The sequence below is a fragment of the Coregonus clupeaformis genome, chromosome 2, assembly GCF_020615455.1.
Source record: "Coregonus clupeaformis isolate EN_2021a chromosome 2, ASM2061545v1, whole genome shotgun sequence".
NCBI classification, from domain to species: Eukaryota; Metazoa; Chordata; class Actinopteri; order Salmoniformes; family Salmonidae; genus Coregonus; species Coregonus clupeaformis.
The window spans coordinates 28,367,979-28,386,401 of record NC_059193.1 but is presented as its reverse complement, the minus strand read 5'-3'; the positions used below and the strand labels follow the sequence as shown (position 1 = coordinate 28,386,401).

The 18,423-nt window shown below is 44.9% G+C and overlaps 1 protein-coding gene across 1 annotated transcript in view; it reads left to right on the top strand.

The window, feature by feature from the left end:
• Positions 1-18,195, top strand: part of LOC121536675 (short transient receptor potential channel 7-like) — a 32,930-nt gene extending 14,735 nt beyond the window's left edge. The window contains exons 5-11 of the mRNA XM_045206141.1: positions 289-522; positions 1,988-2,252; positions 7,549-7,744; positions 8,432-8,653; positions 9,956-10,036; positions 12,811-12,886; positions 18,053-18,195. Of these exons, the coding sequence (XP_045062076.1) occupies positions 289-522; positions 1,988-2,252; positions 7,549-7,744; positions 8,432-8,653; positions 9,956-10,036; positions 12,811-12,886; positions 18,053-18,195 (1,217 nt within the window). The remainder of the gene's footprint in view (positions 1-288; positions 523-1,987; positions 2,253-7,548; positions 7,745-8,431; positions 8,654-9,955; positions 10,037-12,810; positions 12,887-18,052) is intronic.
• Positions 18,196-18,423: the final 228 nt, after the last annotated feature.

The window sequence follows — 18,423 nt, the reverse complement described above, 5'->3', positions numbered from 1 at the left end:
GATGGATTAAGAGAGAGAAAGAAGGAAAGGATGGTGGATGGAGAGAAATAAATAGGAAGAGAGGGAAAGAGAGAGAGGGAGACAGGTACCCACACACAAGATCAATCATTACATAAACATCAGCTGGTTTCTCTGTCCTTTCTCTCTCTCTCTCTCTCTCTCTCTCTCTCTCTCTCTCTCTCTCTCTCTCTCTCTCTCTCTCTCTCTCTCTCTCTCTCTCTCTCTCTCTCTCTCTCTCTCTCTCTCTCTCTCTCTCTCTCTCTCTTTCTCAATCTCTCTCTCTCTCAGGTATGATCTGGTCGGAGGTCAAGGAGATCTGGGTGGACGGTCCTAGAGAGTACGTGAATCACCTGTGGAACGTGTTAGACTTCGGCATGTTGTCTATCTTCGTAGCATCGTTCACCGCTCGGCTCATGGCCTTCCTCAAGGCCTCCAAGGCCCAGCTGTACGTAGACCAGTTTGTGACCAACGAAGACATCCGCAACGCATCCCTACCTACTGAGGTAGCCTACTACACCTATGGTGCGTGGAAATATACAGTTGGCATTCTCATTTTCTACCCTTCTACGAGGGTCTACATTAGCCACTGTGGACTAGTGCCCACAGTACACTGCTCAAGCTCCCTAATCACTGCCGTCATCTTCTGGTGTGAGGTTGTTATGACAACGGCTGTTTACAGTAAGCTGCTATGCAGTCTGCATACACACGCATATGCTAGCCTCCCCACTATTTACACATAAACACTTTGAAACAGCCAACACACAATGACGCACTCAGTCACACACCCCAAAGCCCTGGTAGTTGTCTGTATACGTCTGTGTTTATCTCTCCTGGTGGTTTTGAAATGAGGAAGTATTTTTCAAAGAATAAAAACAAAGTGCTTATGCGTAAACAAAGCCTTTGTATTGAACCACTCTGGTGCTATAAGTTGTCCAATATTCCCTTAAGAGTTTATTCTCCCCTATCTTCAAACAACTCCTAATGAGAGGACGCAGCTCATTGGTGCTTCATTTATCCTTTCATTGTCCATTCATTTATCCTTTCATTTATCCTTTCATTTATCCTTTCATTTGTCCTTTCATTTGTCCATTCATTTGTCCATTCATTTGTCCATTCATTATTCCTTTCATTTGTCCTTTTCAGAATCTCTTCTACTCTTTGTTTCTATCTTCTCTCATCTCTCACACTCTCTCTCACTTTCTCTCTCTTCTCTGGCTACTTCTTCACCATCCTCTCTCTCTCTCTCTCTCTCACTTTCTCTCTCTTCTCTGGCTACTTCTTCACCATCCTCTCTCTCTCACACTTTCTCTCTCTTCTCTGGCTACTTCTTCACCATCCTCTCTCACTTTCTCTCTCTTCTCTGGCTACTTCTTCACCATCCTCTCTCTCATGTTTTCTCCCTCCTGTTCGTCTCTCTGTTTCTCATTCATGTTTTGCTTTCTCTCTTCTTCTCTCACTCTCTATATCTCTCTCTCCCTGTCCCTCTAATCCATGCATCTCCATCCATTTTTCTCTCTCCCTTATCCCTTCTCCTTTCACCTACCTTTAAATTACATTCACTTTCAACTATCTCTCTCCCAACAAGATCTCATAGCTTCCCTTAGAAATGTGATGTATTATGAATGAACGTTTATTTTTGCCGCATTAATTCCACGTGTTTACAGGGTTAATTCCGCATGGTTACAGGGTTAAAACAGAAACAACTCAAAGTTGAACAGTTTAAGCATTAATTCCGAGGGGTTAAGGTTAGGGCTATTGTTTAGGGATGGCTTAGTACAAAGTAATTAAAAATGACACACTATTACTATCAGGTATCATCAGTATTCTTAGTATTCTCGTGGCTTGCCAGATCATTGTGAACTGCCGTAGCGCTGTGGTCTGAGCAGCACTCTTCGGCGCCGAGGATCATGAGTTTGCATGTCCGAAATTGAAGTCTGTTTCTACTGATCAGGCTCCTCTCTCCCTCCCCCTCCCCTCCCTCTCTCAGCCAGGAATAAGTGGCGTCCGTCGGACCCCCAGATAATCTCAGAGGGTCTGTATGCCATCGCTGTGGTGTTAAGTTTCTCCCGCATCGCCTACATCCTGCCGGCCAACGAGAGCTTTGGCCCGCTCCAGATCTCCCTGGGCCGGACGGTGAAGGACATCTTTAAGTTCATGGTCATCTTCATCATGGTGTTCGTGGCCTTCATGATCGGCATGTTCAACCTCTACTCCTACTACCTGGGAGCCAAGTACAACCCTGCCTTCACCACGTGAGTGGGACCACACACACAGGAACACACACACACACACACACATGCATGGTCAACCTCTACTCCTACTACCTAGGAGCCAAGTACAACCCTAGCTTCTCCACTTCACACTGACATACTGTTCACATACACTCTCCACCGTATTAGCGTGTAGAGAGAAACTCAGCCTTACTTTCTTTTGGCCAAACATTTAGGAAAGACACTAGACGAATCCCTAAAGGTCACCTTTCTTTCAAAGCTCTCTTCTGAAAGAACAGGTGAAAGCAGTGTCTGGCTACATCTCTGTCCAGTTTATTAGTAGAAATCCACCATAATGTTTTCTGGAATCTTGCTAGTCCTTTCACATCAGTGATGACAGGCTAAATTCAATGTCTGTCTGTTGTTTTTAGCAACGTCGCAAAGGGATGTCAATAATCTTTATCCTGAGGCAGGCTCATTTAGGAACCATTTGTCATCATTTATCTTAGAGAGAGAAGGCACACTCATTCAGACACTGTCAGTTGTCTTCCCTTCTCTCCTCTCCTATCTCCTCTCCTGTGTCATATGACTCAGACTGAAACTTTCCACTCAATCATCTTTTAGTCACTTTGCTAATGGGTTTTGAGACCAGTCTGCCTGTCAGTCAGTCTGTCGGTCAGTCAGTCTGTCCATCTGTCAGTCAGTCTGTTTTAAGTTGTGAGTTAGAGAACTCCTCTGTTCTGTCCGTCTGTGTGTAGTGAAGTAGAACTGTAGAGAACCGTGGCATCTGGGATGGGTTCTGCGTGGCTGATCACATAGAACCACCAGTCTGCTGAGGCGGTACTGGTATAAAAGCTCTTAGGCTGACTCATCACTTCTACTCCCCCACAGCGGATACTCAGTGTCAGGGCTCTATTTTGGACTCTAAGGCCCGATTAGTTACAACAGTGTTGTAACTGTTTATGTTTTTCTACCCATACACAAGTTAGATCAGTCTGGAATAAGAAAGCTTGACGTTGCCTTGAAACATAGTTGAGATTTGTCTCTGATATTTTTCCACAAATATTTTTCCTGCTTGAATTGCTGGTGTTGTGAGCTGTTATGAGTGAATTATTCTATTGAAAAGTTGTCACTCATGCCACAAGGGGTCAGTATGACTGCAATTCTGACTCAGCTTGCATCAGAAAAAGCCAGTAACAGTTGAGTGTGTCTGTATTTGAAGGTGTTGACATACATTCCATCAATCATTTCTATGCTGCTGTATGACTAAGGTTTGTGTGTGTGTGTGTGTGTGTGCATACGTGTGTGTGTCTGTTATCGCTCTGTGTGATTGAGTATAGTTGACAAGGCAGGTTTTGATGGAGGATGGTAGCGAGGGCTGGTTTGATGGCTCTGGTGGTGATGGAGGCAGGTGGCAGTGATAATGATACCCCAGGAGGAGGCATGCTTAGTGGGTGCCAGGGAGAGGGTGAAGGGGGGTCTCTGGAGGCTGGCTAGATGGTTCAGACTGTTGAGCTGGAGAAAGTTTAATGAAAAATGTAGGCCCTTATGGCTATTACTCTGGCCTTCAGAAACAAACTCACTCACTGACTCACTCAGTCTCTCTCTCTCTCTCTCTCTCTCTCTCTCTCTCTCTCTCAAACACACACACACACTGCAGGTTATGAGGATTTTCAGCTAGGCACCTCTGGAGAAGCAGTAGGCCTGTCTCTATGTTCTAGTCAGCCATGCGTGACAAATGCTGCACAGACTGATGAAGGCTAGAGGAGGAAGAGGAAAGGAGGAATGAGTATGGAGTGGAGAGAGGGGATAGAGAGACTAGAGAGAGAAGAAGAGAGGGAGAAGGAGAGTCTAGAGGGAGATGGAGAGACTAGAGGGAGAAGGAGAGACTAGAGGGAGAAGGAGAGACTAGAGGGAGAAGGAGAGACTAGAGGGAGAAGGAGAGACTAGAGGGAGAAGGAGAGACTAGAGGGAGAAGGAGAGTTTAGAGGGAGAAGGAGAGACTAGAGGGAGAAGGAGAGACTAGAGGGAGAAGGAGAGACTAGAGGGAGAAGGAGAGACTAGAGGGGGAAGGAGAGACTAGAGGGAGAAGGAGAGACTAGAGGGAGAAGGAGAGTCTAGAGGGAGAAGGAGAGTCTAGAGGGAGAAGGAGAGACTAGAGGGAGAAGGAGAGACTAGAGGGAGAAGGAGAGACTAGAGAGAGAAGGAGAGACTAGAGGGAGAAGGAGAGACTAGAGGGAGAAGGAGAGACTAGAGGGAGAAGGAGAGACTAGAGGGAGAAGGAGAGACTAGAGGGAGAAGGAGAGACTAGAGGGAGAAGGAGAGACTAGAGGGAGAAGGAGAGACTAGAGGGAGAAGGAGAGACTAGAGGGAGAAGGAGAGACTAGAGGGAGAAGGAGAGACTAGAGGGAGAAAGAGAGCAGCAGAGGATGATTCTTGGCTGGCTTGTTTGTGTGGGCTCAGTGAGGGAAACAGGCCAGAGCCACAGACATGGGAGGAGAGGAGAGGAGAGGAGAGAGAGGAAATGAAAGAGGGAGAGGAAGAAAGAGAGAGACATACATATGCTGTATCCTAATTTGACCGAGTTTATCAAAGCAGGAAAATAATCCTGCAGCAATAGGAAATGTGAATTATTATGTGGACTATAATTCATGGACATCTGTAGGGGCTGATCATTTTTTTGTTAGGACAAATCAATTTTAAAGTGAAAATGACACATTTTAGAAGCTTTTTAAAACCTCGAAAACACTACAAGTTTGCATTTCCTACTGTGCAGGAAAATTCCTGCAACAACAGGATGAACAAATCAAGATATGCATCTGTGCACAGACATGGAGGAAAATATGAATGAGCGAGAGCGCAAAACCAAAAAACTGTGAGATATTATCATGTTTTGTGATGGGGTGAGAGAGGCAGAGTGAAGAGTGGAGAGATAAAGAGATGAGAATGATATAGAGAGAGGGGGATAAGAGGGAGACGTAAATAGGGCTGGTGGTACGGAATCCAGTTTCGTGTGGGCTAGAAAGGGACATACGTCAAGCTAAGGCTATATACAAAAATAACATGAGTGAGAGAAGGAAAAAAGGAGAGAGCGACTGAGCGGTTGAGAGATGGCAGGGAGAGTTTGAGAGTGATATATAGGTTGAGAGATAGCAGGGAGAGTTTGAGAGTGATATATAGGTTGAGAGATGGCAGGGAGAGTTTGAGAGTGATATATAGGTTGAGAGATGGCAGGGAGAGTTTGAGAGTGATATATAGGTTGAGAGATGGCAGGGAGAGTTTGAGAGTGATACAGAGGTTGAGAGATGGCAGGGAGAGTTTGAGAGTGATATAGAGGTTGAGAGATGGCAGGGAGCGTTTGAGAGTGATATATAGGTTGAGAAAGAGAGGGATCTGAGTGAAGGGGAGTGGTTATTAACTCCTATGGATATGTGATTGGGGATGTGTCATTATCAGTCATGCCAGTCAAGAACATAATAATTTCAATGTGATGTTGAGAAACACAGGGGCAGCGGTGAGAGAAAGAGAGAGAGAGAGAGAGAGAGAGAGAGAGAGAGAGAGAGAGAGAGAGAGAGAGAGAGAGAGAGAGAGAGAGAGAGAGAGAGAGAGAGAGAGAGAGAGAGAGAGAGAGAGAGAGAGAGAGAGAGAGAGAGAGAGAGAGAGAGAGAGACTGAAGAAAGGTAGCAAGAAAGAGAAAAGTAAAAATGGAAAATAAAGTTAGATAAAGAGAAACAGAGACCTACTGTGTGTTCAGGTGAGTCTCCTGAGGGAGCAGAGGAGCAGGGTTGGAGAACAGGGGGGAGAGAAGACACTACTAGCCTGTTACTGGTGTCTTGTATTCCTCCCACCCTCCTTCCTGTCAGTGAGGTGTTCTCCTGAGGGTCAAGGCCTGCTGTGTCTCTGAAGGCACCTGCTGTGACCAGCCGTTAGGGAACTAGACAGAAGTGTTTAATGATGGATCCCCACCCGGTGCCCACATCCACTGAGCTGCTCTCTGTGTGAATAGGAAGCGTAGTGGGATGCGGCGACTGACCGAATTGTTCACAGTGGGTGATGAGAGGTTAGACAGAGAAATCATCAAGAGAGAACACTACTGTATATCTCTGCAGACGAGTGGGGATGTCAGTGTTTCTGTCATGAACTTCTATTAGCAATTCATTTATATCCCTTTCCCTGCCTAATAATATGTAAATCCATTATATCCCTTTCCCTGCCTAATAATATGTAAATCCATTTCTATCCATTTCCCTGCCTAATAATATGTAAATCCATTCTAACCATTTCGCTGCCTAATAATATTTAAATCCATTTCTATCCATTTCCCTGCCAAATAATATGTCAATCCATTTCTAAATAGAGTCGTGGGTATTGACAAGGACATTAGTGATGGGTTGAGTATCACGCCTTCAAACGGACGTTTGTCATGTGACCCCTGGGTCAGAGGAACTTGAAATCAATAAACATTCACAGGGATCAATGCATGGCCTGTCATATGGTGATATGAATACTGTTCCACATGAGAACGCTGTCCTTCTAGAGAGATAATATCCTGTGCGTACTGGGTCCTGCAGTATATTGAGATGATACTGGAGATATTGCTAAGTGATGAGAGATGTTTGGCTTGACGCTTATTGTATAACTGCACAGTTATTGCATCTCATGGGACAGAGAGAGAGAGAGAGAGAGAGAGAGAGAGAGAGAGAGGTCTTGGAAGTTAAGAAGTGTTTTCCTGTCTTCTCGGGAAAGATAAGAAGTTCACTCTGAGGAGATACCAGTAAACTTCACTGCTGAGGACGTGTGGTTGTGTGTGTGTGCTCTCAGTTCTGAAAGAGGAAAGGACACACACAGGCCTTCAGTCAACATCTCTCCTCCCTTCCTCCAGCTCTGCCACTTATTGAATATGTATTTACAGAACTGAGGCCAAATGTCTGTGTTCTTTAGGCTCAGTGGTTGTTTTGCTTGTTCAAAAGCCCCTCAGCCAGAGAGTTAGCTAGAGCACTGTGGCTAAAAGCAGGACTTGACTAGGCTGGGCTGGGCTGGGCTGGACTCAGCCTGAATTCTGAGCTTATAAATTGCAGCAATATCCTCTTAGTGATCTGTTTCAAAATGTGAAAGGAGAATTGGCCTTTATTGAGCTGTCCTGGTGGGAGGATAATGTGTTAGAACTGGACATGACTCATCAGCTATTTCATCAGGGCCAGCTCATAAACTCTAATAAAAGAACATCATACTCTGGTTTAAAGACTCACCTGGTGTGTGTGTGTGTGTGTGTGTGTGTGTGTGTGTGTGTGTGTGTGTGTGTGTGTGTGTGTGTGTGCGTGCGTGTGTGCTTCCCCAGGGTGGAGGAGAGCTTTAAGACCCTGTTCTGGTCCATCTTCGGTCTGTCGGAGGTGATCTCTGTGGTCCTGAAGTATGACCATAAGTTCATAGAGAACATTGGTTATGTGCTGTACGGGGTCTATAACGTCACCATGGTGGTGGTTCTACTCAACATGCTCATCGCTATGATCAATAGCTCCTACCAGGAGATAGAGGTCAGTCCTGTTAATAACCCCTTCATATAGAGGTCAGTCCTGTTAATAACCCCTTCATATAGAGGTCAGTCCTGTTAATAACCCCTTCATATAGAGGTCAGTCCTATTAATAACCCCTTCATATAGACGTCAGTCTTATTAATAACCCCTTCATATAGAGGTCAGTCCTATTAAAACCTCATTCATATAGAGGTCAGTCCTATTAATAACTCATTCATATAGAGATCAGTCCTATTAATAACTCATTCATATAGAGATCAGTCCTATTAATAATTAATTCCTATAGTGGTCAGTCCTATTAATAACTCATTCATATAGAAGTCAGTCCTATCAAGAACTCATTCATATAGAGATCAGTCCTATTAATAATTAATTCCTATAGTGGTCAGTCCTATTAATAACTCATTCATATAGAGGTCAGTCCTATTAATAACTCATTCATATAGAGGTCAGTCCTATTAATAACTTATTCATCAGGAATTATTCAATCTTGCATGTAAATGTGTAATCCTAATAGGGTCCTGTTAATTTAGGACATGTTTATCCAAAGCAACGTACAGTATATTTAGTGTGAAATATTGTTAATCCGACATGCCTGTACAATGCTGCAACCAATATGTGTGTGTTAACGTGTGTGCATGCATTTGTTTGTTTGTGTCCATTTCTACACGTGTTTGTTTCCTCCAGACAGATGCAGATGTAGAGTGGAAGTTTGCCCGTGCCAAGCTGTGGATGTCCTACTTTGACGAGGGCCGTACTCTCCCCGCTCCCTTCAACATGGTGCCTTCTCCCAAGTCCTGGTATTACCTGGTCCTCCGCACCAAGGCCGGCCTCGTTCACCTCTGCAATGCCAAGGGCCGTCGCCACGACAATGAGCTGGAGATGGGCATGCTCAACTCACGACTGAAGGCCAGAGGGGAGAGGGCAAAGGTCAAAAGTCAAACCCTAATTGTGTCAATAGATATTGTAGATGCTAGTAGGTGTTTGATCTGATACAAAGCTATTTTCATAATAAGACGATAAGACATTTAAAAACAGTGTTTTGTTGTTTACCTTATTGGAATACCAGGTGAGAATTTGATCCTTGGTAAAGCTGTCTTGCCAAGGCACAGCTGAACCTCCAGGGAGGAAAGTTAGAAGAAGAGATCAAAGTGACTTTGAAAGAGGGGTCTCAAAGGAGCATAAGGGGTTTACAGTGTGTGTGTGTTTGTCCATGTGTTTGTGTGTGTGTTTGTGTGTGTGTGTGTGTGTGTGTGTGTGTGTGTGTGTGTGTGTGTGTGTGTGTGTGTGTGTGTCTCAGTCACCAGATCTCAACCCAATTGAACACTTATGGGAGATTCTGGAGCAGTGCCTGAGACAGCGTTTTCCACCACCATCAGCAAAGCACCGAATTATGGAATTTCTCATGGAAAATTGTGTTGCATCCTTCCAATAGAGTTCCAGACACTTGTAGAATCTATGCCAAGGCGCATTAAAGCTGTTCTGGCGGCTCGTGGTGGCTCAACGCCCTATTAAGACACTTTGTGTTGGTGTTTCCTTTATTTTGGCAGTTACATGTTATTCAAATGCTTCAGGATGTATTATAGAACTGCCTTCATGGGTAGAGAGAGACCCGATGGCTTCACTATGGAACAAAACTGAGCAGGAGGTGAGCAATCGATATATAGACTCACACTACACCTCTGGAAAATGTGCAAAATGTCATGTGAGTTTGTGTGTGTGTGTGTCTTTGTATGTGCGTGCGTTCAGGCATGTGTGTGTCTGTGTGTGTGCGTGCGTGCATGGGTTAGTGTGTGTGTGTCTGTCTGGGGTTTCAGGAGCCATTGCAGTTTGGTGCCACGTCTTGTCTTGCCATGCCATGCCACTGACAATGCCAAACTTGGCAGCCTTTACGAGCCCCAGAGCTGTGTGTGTGTGTCTGAGCGTATCTCCTGCCAAAATGAAAATAAGGACTTGAAGGGCACTAAGTAAAGCTAAAAGAGGACAATAAAACCAGGTCACTGTTAGTTAGCACAGCAGAGTTAGCACAGCAGAGTTAGCACAGCAGAGTTAGCACAGCAGAGTTAGCACAGCAGCGTTAGCACAGTAGAGTTTGCACAGCAGAGTTAGCACAGCAGAGTACATCACAATACACATTATTCCAAGATCACAGGAATCATGTTTGCACCACAGGATTAAATATAACATATAACTCATGTTGTGTTTTTACAGGGCGAACGCTACAGGGCCCACGGTCGACCACGAGAGGAGTCCACTCTCAGAAAACCCATCAAACACCCTACCAGATACCAGGTAAAGAAAGAAAGAAAGAAAGAAAGAAAGAAAGAAAGAAAGAAAGAAAGAAAGAAAGAAAGAAAGAAAGAAAGAAAGAAAGAAAGAAAGAAAGAAAGAAAGAAAGACAGACAGACAGACAGACAGACAGACAGACAGACAGACAGACAGACAGACAGACAGACAGACAGACAGACAGACAGACAGACAGACAGACAGACAGACAGACAGACAGACAGACAGACAGACAGAAATAAAGTGGGTAAGGGGTGTAGGAGGGGAGGGTAATAGGTGAGAAAACATCAGAGGGGAATAGGGGGCACAGAAGGAAAGAGAACGAGAGAGCTATGGAGAAATAGACAGTCAGTGAGACGGATGGATGTTGAGACCGACTGCATATCGGTTTAACGTGGTACCGAGAAATGGAGTGAATGGAAGCAGGTAATGGCCCAGTAAAGGAGTGGGGAGTGAGTGACTGAATGGGGACAATAGATGGAATGGAATGAGGGAAGGTCTTTCTGTCCTCCACCTTTGCACTATGGGAAATCTTCTTTCTTCCTCGTGAGAGGTCATTCTATTGTGTCTCTCACACATGATATTGCTTCTCTATAAAAGCCTTTCTCCTGACACACACACACAAACACATCAATACACACACACACACACACTGCATTTGGTATGTCAGGCCAGCTTCTCACAGTGAGTGTGTATGTAATGCTCGCAGGGCTACAGGTATTGACGGGTTCCCAGAGAGTAGGTCTTAAGGCGTCTGCATGCAGTGGTGTAAAAGTATTTAAGTAAAAATACTTTAAACTACTACTTAAATAGTTTTTGGGGGTATCTGTACTTTACTTTACTATTTATATTTGGGACAACTTTTACTTTTACTTCATTACATTCCTATAGAAAAGGATATAATTTTTACTCCATACATTTTCCCTGACACCCAAAAGTACTTGTTACATTTTGAATGCTTAGCAGGACAGGAAAATTGTCAAATGTACACACTTACCAAGAGAACATCACTGGTCATCCATACTGGCTCTGATCTGGCGGACTCACTAAACACAAATGGTTTCTAAATGATTTGGAGTGTGCCCTTCGCTATCCGTAAATAAGAAAAAATAGAAAATTGTTTCTGTCTGGTTTGCTTAATATACTTTTACTTTTACTTTTGATACTTCAGTATATTTGAAACCAAATACTTTTACTTTTACTCAAGTCATTTTTACTGGGTGACTTTCACTTTTACTTGAGTTATTTTCTATTAAGGTATCTTTACTTTTACTCAAGTATGACAATTGGGTACTTTTTCCACCACTGCTTCAAGGTTATTATAGTTTTGTGTTTTTATATTAGTTTTATTTAGTATAGTTGTATACAAATATTTCTATTTCGTTTTTATATTATTTAATTTCAGTTTTAGTTTTAGTGTTTGGGACAGAAAGTGTGAGAGGCTAGGCGCCATTTGTGTGGTATAGTTTTGTGTGTTTTTATTTTATTTTTCTTCTTCCAACTGGGGGCAGTAATACATAAGTTGATGAGTCAGGTCATAGGTTAGGTTAGGCCTTCTCATGACACCAATGCTACGTCGGAGTCATTCCACATCCATTTTGATTGGCTGGTAATTTGGTCAAGAAAACAATTGATCTGTCTTGAAACAATTTATCCGTTATTGCGATATGGTTTTGGAAACCTTGAACACTCAACTTAATTATCATCCCAAAATAACTTTACAAAAGATACACTAACTGTTTTACCACAGATTTCCACAGAGGTTTTTGTGTAACACAGCTTTGAGCTGATCGTTTTTTTTTGTTCCCTCCCGAGTTTCTATTAGCTCAGGAAGTGCCATGCTAAACCTCCGTTGGAATCTTTGAGATAAACACGCATACTAAGTGTATCTTTTGTATTTGTAAAGTTATTTTTGGGTGATAATTAAGTTGAGTGTTCAAGGTTCATATGAAAGTAGAATTCCGGGGGTTTCCAAAAGTGTATTGCCTGTGGTAATTATTAACGTGTAGATAAAGTGTCGGTATAGTTGCCCTGCTGTGGTCAATTGTTCCAAATAAGAACCCTATGGCTGTATGGGTTCTCAGGCTAAGGTTAGGTTATGTTTAAATTATCAAATCAATCTCGATGTGACTTGGATTTAAAAGGAATAGCGCCAAGACTGGTGCAAAAAATATGGTGGAAGGAAACTCTCTCTCGCCAATGTTTACACCAATCCAATGCTTTTTATCTTTAGCAGGTTTTTTTCCTGTTAGCTAATGATAGCTAATGATAGCTAATGATAGCTAATGATAGCTAATGATAGCTAATGATAGCTAATGATAGCTAATGATAGCTAATGATAGTGATGAACAAGCGAGGCATTTTTGAAACATCACCATCTCCTGGCCACATTACCCACCACATTCAGGAGCTTGAAAACCCCATTAGGGTTTTGCCCAAAGTAAAAAAATATATAAAAATAACATAATTCTTAATGGGTTTTTATTTTATTTTAGTTCATTTTGGGGTCAAAGATAATAGTTTAAGTATAGTTTTAGTTTTTCAAACGGGTTTGTTAATTATTTTATTTCCATTTGCTGAGCAGTTTTTTCATGATTAGTTTTAGTTTCAGTTTTAGTTTACTATAATAACCGTGGTGTGCTTAAACATTACTTTCAGCTTTCATAACTCCAACTCTCTCCTCTCCGCCTCTACTCTCCCTTTCATATTTTCTCACCTCTCTGCACTCTCCTCCCATCCTCCTCTCCCCTCATCCATCTCTCCTCTTTGTCATACTGCAGAAGATCATGAAGCGTCTCATTAAGCGTTATGTTCTGAAGGCTCAGGTTGACAGAGAGAATGATGACGTCAATGAAGGTGAAGATCTAATCTCCTTTAATGTCAACTTTATGTACCTCACCAGATTCTGCCTGACTGGGTTGGTGTTGTCAGTGTGAGTGTGACTGGGTTGCTGTTGTGAGTGTGACTGGGTTGGTGTTGTCAGTGTGAGTGTGACTGGGTTGGTGTTGACAGTGTGACTGGGTTGGTGTTGTGAGTGCTACTGGGTTGCTGTTGTCAGTGTGAGTGTGACTGGGTTGGTGTTGTCAGTGTGAGTGTGACTGGGTTGCTGTTGTCAGTGTGCCTGGGTTGGTGTTGTGAGTGCGACTGGGTTGCTGTTGTCAGTGTGAGTGTGACTGGGTTGGTGTTGTCAGTACGACTGGGTTGGTGTTGTGAGTGAGACTGGGTTGCTGTTGTAAGTGTGAGTGTGATTGGGTTGGTGTTGTGAGTGTGACTGGGTTGCTGGGTTGCTGTTGTCAGTGTGAGTGTGACTGGGTTGGTGTTGTCAGTGTGAGTGTGACTGGGTTGCTGTTGTGAGTGTGACTGGGTTGGTGTTGTCAGTGTGACTGGGTTGGTGTTGTCAGTGTGACTGGGTTGGTGTTGTGAGTGTGACTGGGTTGCTGTTGTCAGTGTGAGTGTGACTGGGATGGTGTTGTCAGTGTGACTGGGTTGGTGTTGTGAGTGTGACTGGGTTGCTGTTGTGAGTGTGAGTGTGATTGGGTTGGTGTTGTGAGTGTGACTGGGTTGCTGTTGTCAGTGTGAGTGTGAGTGTGACTGGGTTGGTGTTGTCAGTGTGAGTGTGACTGGGTTGCTGTTGTCATTGTGAGTGTGACTGGGTTGGTGTTGTTAGTGTGAGTGTCACTGGGTTGCTGTTGTCAGTGTGAGTGTGACTGGGTTGGTGTTGTGAGTGTGACTGGGTTGGTGTTGTCAGTCTGAGTGTGACTGTGTTGATGTTGTTAGTATGAGTGTGACTGGGTTGCTGTTGTCAGTATGAGTGTGACTATGTTGGTGTTGATCAGTGTGAGTGTGACGGGGCTGGTGTTGTCAGTGTGAGTGTGACTGGGTTGGTGTTGTCAGTGTGAGTGTGACTGGGTTGGTGTTGTCAGTATAACTTGGTTGCTTTTGTGAGTGTGACTGGGTTGGTGTTGTCTGTGTGAGTTTTACTGGGTTGGTGTTGTCACTGTGAGTGTGACTGGGTTGGTGTTGTCAGTGTGACTGGGTTGGTGTTGTCAGTATGAGTGTGACTGGGTTGGTGTTGTCAGTGTAACTGTGACTGGGTTGGTGTTGTCATGTGAGTGTGACTGGGTTGGTGTTGTGAGTGTGACTGGGTTGGTGTTGTCAGTGTGAATGTGAATGGGTTGGTGTTGTCAGTGTGAGTGTGAATAGGTTGGTGTTCTCAGTGTGAGTGTGACTGGGTTGGTGTTGTCAGTATGAGTGTGACTGGGTTGGTGTTGTGAGTAAAACTGTGACTGGGTTGGTGTTGTCAGTGTGAGTGTGACTGGGTTGGTGTTGTCAGTATGAGTGTGAGTGTTACTGGGTTGCTGTTCTCAGTGTGAGTGTGACTGGGTTGGTGTTGTCAGTGTGAGTGTGACTGGGTTGCTGTTGTGAGTGTGACTGGGTTGTTGTTGTCAGTGTGAGGGTGACTGGGTTGGTGTTGTCAGTGTCAATGGGTTGGTGTTGTGAGTGTGACTGGGTTGCTGTTGTCAGTAGAGTGTGACTGGGTTGGTGTTGTGATTGTGACTGGGTTGGTGTTGTCAGTGTGAGTGTGACTGGGTTGGTGTTGTCATTGTGAGTGTGACTGGGTTGCTGTTGTCATTGTGAGAGTGACTGGGTTGGTGTTGTTAGTGTGAGTGTCACTGGGTTGGTGTTGTCAGTATGAGTGTGACTGGGTTGGTGTTGTGAGTAAAACTGTGACTGGGTTGGTGTTGTCAGTGTGAGTGTGACTGGGTTGGTGTTGTCAGTTTGAGTGTGAGAGTGACTGGGTTGGTGTTTTCAGTGTGAGAGTGACTGGGTTGATGTTGTGAGTGTAAGTGTGAATGGGTTTGTGTTGTCAGTGTGAGAGTGGCTGGGTTGGTGTTGTCAGTGTGAGATTGACTGGGCTGGTGTTGTCAGTGTAAGAGTGACTGGGTTGGTGTTGTCAGTGTGAATGGGTTGGTATTGTCAATGTGAGATTGACTGGGTTTGTGTTGTCAGTGTGAAAGTGACTGGGTTTGTGTTGTCAGTGTGAGATTGACTGGGTTGGTGTTGTCAGTGTAAGAGTGACTGGGTTGGTGTTTTCAGTGTGAATGGGTTGGTGTTGTCAATGTGAGATTGACTGGGTTGGTGTTGTCAGTGTGAAAGTGACTGGGTTGGTGTTGTCAGTGTGAGAGTGACTGGGTTAGTGTTGTCAGTGTGAGAGTGACTGGGTTGGTGTTGTCAGAGTGAGTGTGACTGGGTTGGTGTTGTCTGTGTAACTCTGACTGGGTTGGTATTTTCAGTGTGAGAGTGACTAGGTTGGTGTTGTGAGTGTGACTGGGTTGGTGTTGTCAGTGTGAGTGTGACTGGGTTGGTGTTGTCAGTGTGAGAATGACTGGATTGGTGTTGTCAGTGTGAGTATGACTGGGTTGGTGTTGTCACTGTGAGTGTGACTGGGTTGGTGTTGTCAGTGTGAGTGTGACTGGGTTGGTGTTGTCAGTATAACTGGGTTGCTTTTGTGAGTGTGACTGGGTTGGTGTTGTCTGTGTGAGTTTTACTGGGTTGGTGTTGTCACTGTGAGTGTGACTGGGTTGGTGTTGTCAGTGTGACTGGGTTGGTGTTGTCAGTATGAGTGTGACTGGGTTGGTGTTGTCAGTGTAACTGTGACTGGGTTGGTGTTGTCATGTGAGTGTGACTGGGTTGGTGTTGTGAGTGTGACTGGGTTGGTGTTGTCAGTGTGAATGTGAATGGGTTGGTGTTGTCAGTGTGAGTGTGAATAGGTTGGTGTTCTCAGTGTGAGTGTGACTGGGTTGGTGTTGTCAGTATGAGTGTGACTGGGTTGGTGTTGTGAGTAAAACTGTGACTGGGTTGGTGTTGTCAGTGTCAGTGTGACTGGGTTGGTGTTGTCAGTAAGAGTGTGAGTGTTACTGGGTTGCTGTTCTCAGTGTGAGTGTGACTGGGTTGATGTTGTCAGTGTGAGTGTGAATGGGTTGGTGTTGTGAGTGTGACTGGGTTGCTGTTGTCAGTAGAGTGTGACTGGGTTGGTGTTGTCCGTGTGACTGGGTTGGTGTTGTGATTGTGACTGGGTTGCTGTTGTAAGTGTGAGTGTGACTGGGTTGGTGTTGTCATTGTGAGTGTGACTGGGTTGCTGTTGTCATTGTGAGAGTGACTGGGTTGGTGTTGTTAGTGTGAGTGTCACTGGGTTGGTGTTGTCAGTATGAGTGTGACTGGGTTGGTGTTGTGAGTAAAACTGTGACTGGGTTGGTGTTGTCAGTGTGAGTGTGACTGGGTTGGTGTTGTCAGTTTGAGTATGAGAGTGACTGGGTTGGTGTTTTCAGTGTGAGAGTGACTGGGTTGATGTTGTCAGTGTAAGTGTGAATGGGTTGGTGTTGTCAGTGTGAATGGGTTGGTATTGTCAATGTGAGATTGACTGGGTTGGTGTTGTCAGTGTGAAAGTGACTGGGTTGGTGTTGTCAGTGTGAGATTGACTGGGTTGGTGTTGTCAGTGTAAGAGTGACTGGGTTGGTGTTTTCAGTGTGAATGGGTTGGTGTTGTCAATGTGAGATTGACTGGGTTGGTGTTGTCAGTGTGAAAGTGACTGGGTTGGTGTTGTCAGTGTGAGAGTGACTGGGTTAGTGTTGTCAGTGTGAGAGTGACTGGGTTGGTGTTGTCAGAGTGAGTGTGACTGGGTTGGTGTTGTCAGTGTGACTCTGACTGGGTTGGTGTTTTCAGTGTGAGAGTGACTAGGTTGGTGTTGTGAGTGTGACTGGGTTGGTGTTGTCAGTGTGAGTGTGACTGGGTTGGTGTTGTCAGTGTGAGAATGACTGGATTGGTGTTGTCAGTGTGAGTATGACTGGGTTGGTGTTGTCACTGTGAGTGTGACTGGGTTGGTGTTGTCAGTGTGAGTGTGACTGTGTTGGTGTTGTGAGTGTGAGTGTGAGTGTGACTGGGTTGGTGTTGTCAGTATGAGTATGACTGGGTTGGTGTTGTCAGTGTAACTGTGACTGGGTTGGTGTTGTCAGTGTGACTGGGTTGGTGTTGTCAGTATAAGTATGACTGGGTTGGTGTTGTCAGTATGAATGTGAATGGGTTGGTGTTGTCAGTGTGAGTGTGAATGGGTTGGTGTTCTCAGGTTGAGTGTGACTGGGTTGGTGTTGTCAGTGTGAGTGTGACTGGGTTGGTGTTGTGAGTGTGAGTGTGACTGGGTTGGTGTTGTCAGTATGAGTGTTAGTGGGTTGGTGTTGTGAGTAAAACTGTGACTGGGTTGGTGTTGTCAGTATGAGTGTGACTGGGTTGGTGTTGTCAGTATGAGTGTGAGAGTGACTGGGTTGATGTTGTCAGTGTAAGTGTGAATTGGTTGGTGTTGTCAGTGTGAGAGTGACTGGGTTGGTGTTGTCAGTGTGAGATTGACTGGGTTGGTGTTGTCAGTGTAAGAGTGACTGGGTTGGTGTTGTCAGTGTGAATGGGTTGGTGTTGTCAATGTGAGATTGACTGGGTTGGTGTTGTCAGTGTGAAAGTGACTGGGTTGGTGTTGTCAGTATGACTCTGACTGGGTTGGTGTTTTCAGTGTGAGAGTGACTAGGTTGGTGTTGTCAGTGTGAGTGTGACTGGGTTGGTGTTGTCAGTGTGAGTGTGACTGGGTTGGTGTTGTCAGTGTGAGAATGACTGGATTGGTGTTGTCAGTGTGAGTATGACTGGGTTGGTGTTGTCAGTGTGAGTGTGAATGGGTTGGTGTTGTCAGTATGAGAGTGTGTGCTGTATCATACAGTAGCTTAAAGGATCAATGTGGACTAAAAGTAGAGTATTATGAACAAAATATTAAAATATGTTTTTTTTAAATAAATGTATGCTTTAATGAGGTAAATCTGGATATCTCTAGACTGATGTGTGTGTGTTTGTATGCGTTTGTTTTATGTGTGTTTTGGTGTGTGTGTGACTCTGTCTGACTGTGTTTGTGTGTGTGTGTGTGTGTGTGTGTGTGTGTGTGTGTGTGTGTGTGTGTGTGTGTGTGTGTGTGTGTGTGTGTTATAGGTGAGCTGAAGGAGATCAAGCAGGACATCTCCAGCCTGCGCTATGAGCTCCTGGAGGAAAAGTCTCAGGCCACCGGAGAACTGGCTGACCTCATCACACAACTCAGTGACACGTTTGTCAAGAACACCACCAAAAGACCCTGAGAGAGAAGGGGGAGAGGGGGGATGAGGAGCGAGGGGGAAAGGGGGGAGGAGGAGAGGGGGGGTTGAGGAGTGAGGGGGAAGGGGGGGATGAGGAGCGAGGGGAGAGGGGGGAGGAAGAGTGAGGGGGGAGAGGGGGTGAGGAGTGAGGGGGAGAGGGGGGATGAGGAGCGAGTTGGAGAGGGGGGAGGAGGAGCGAGGGGAGGGGGAGGTGGAGCGAGGGGGAGAGGG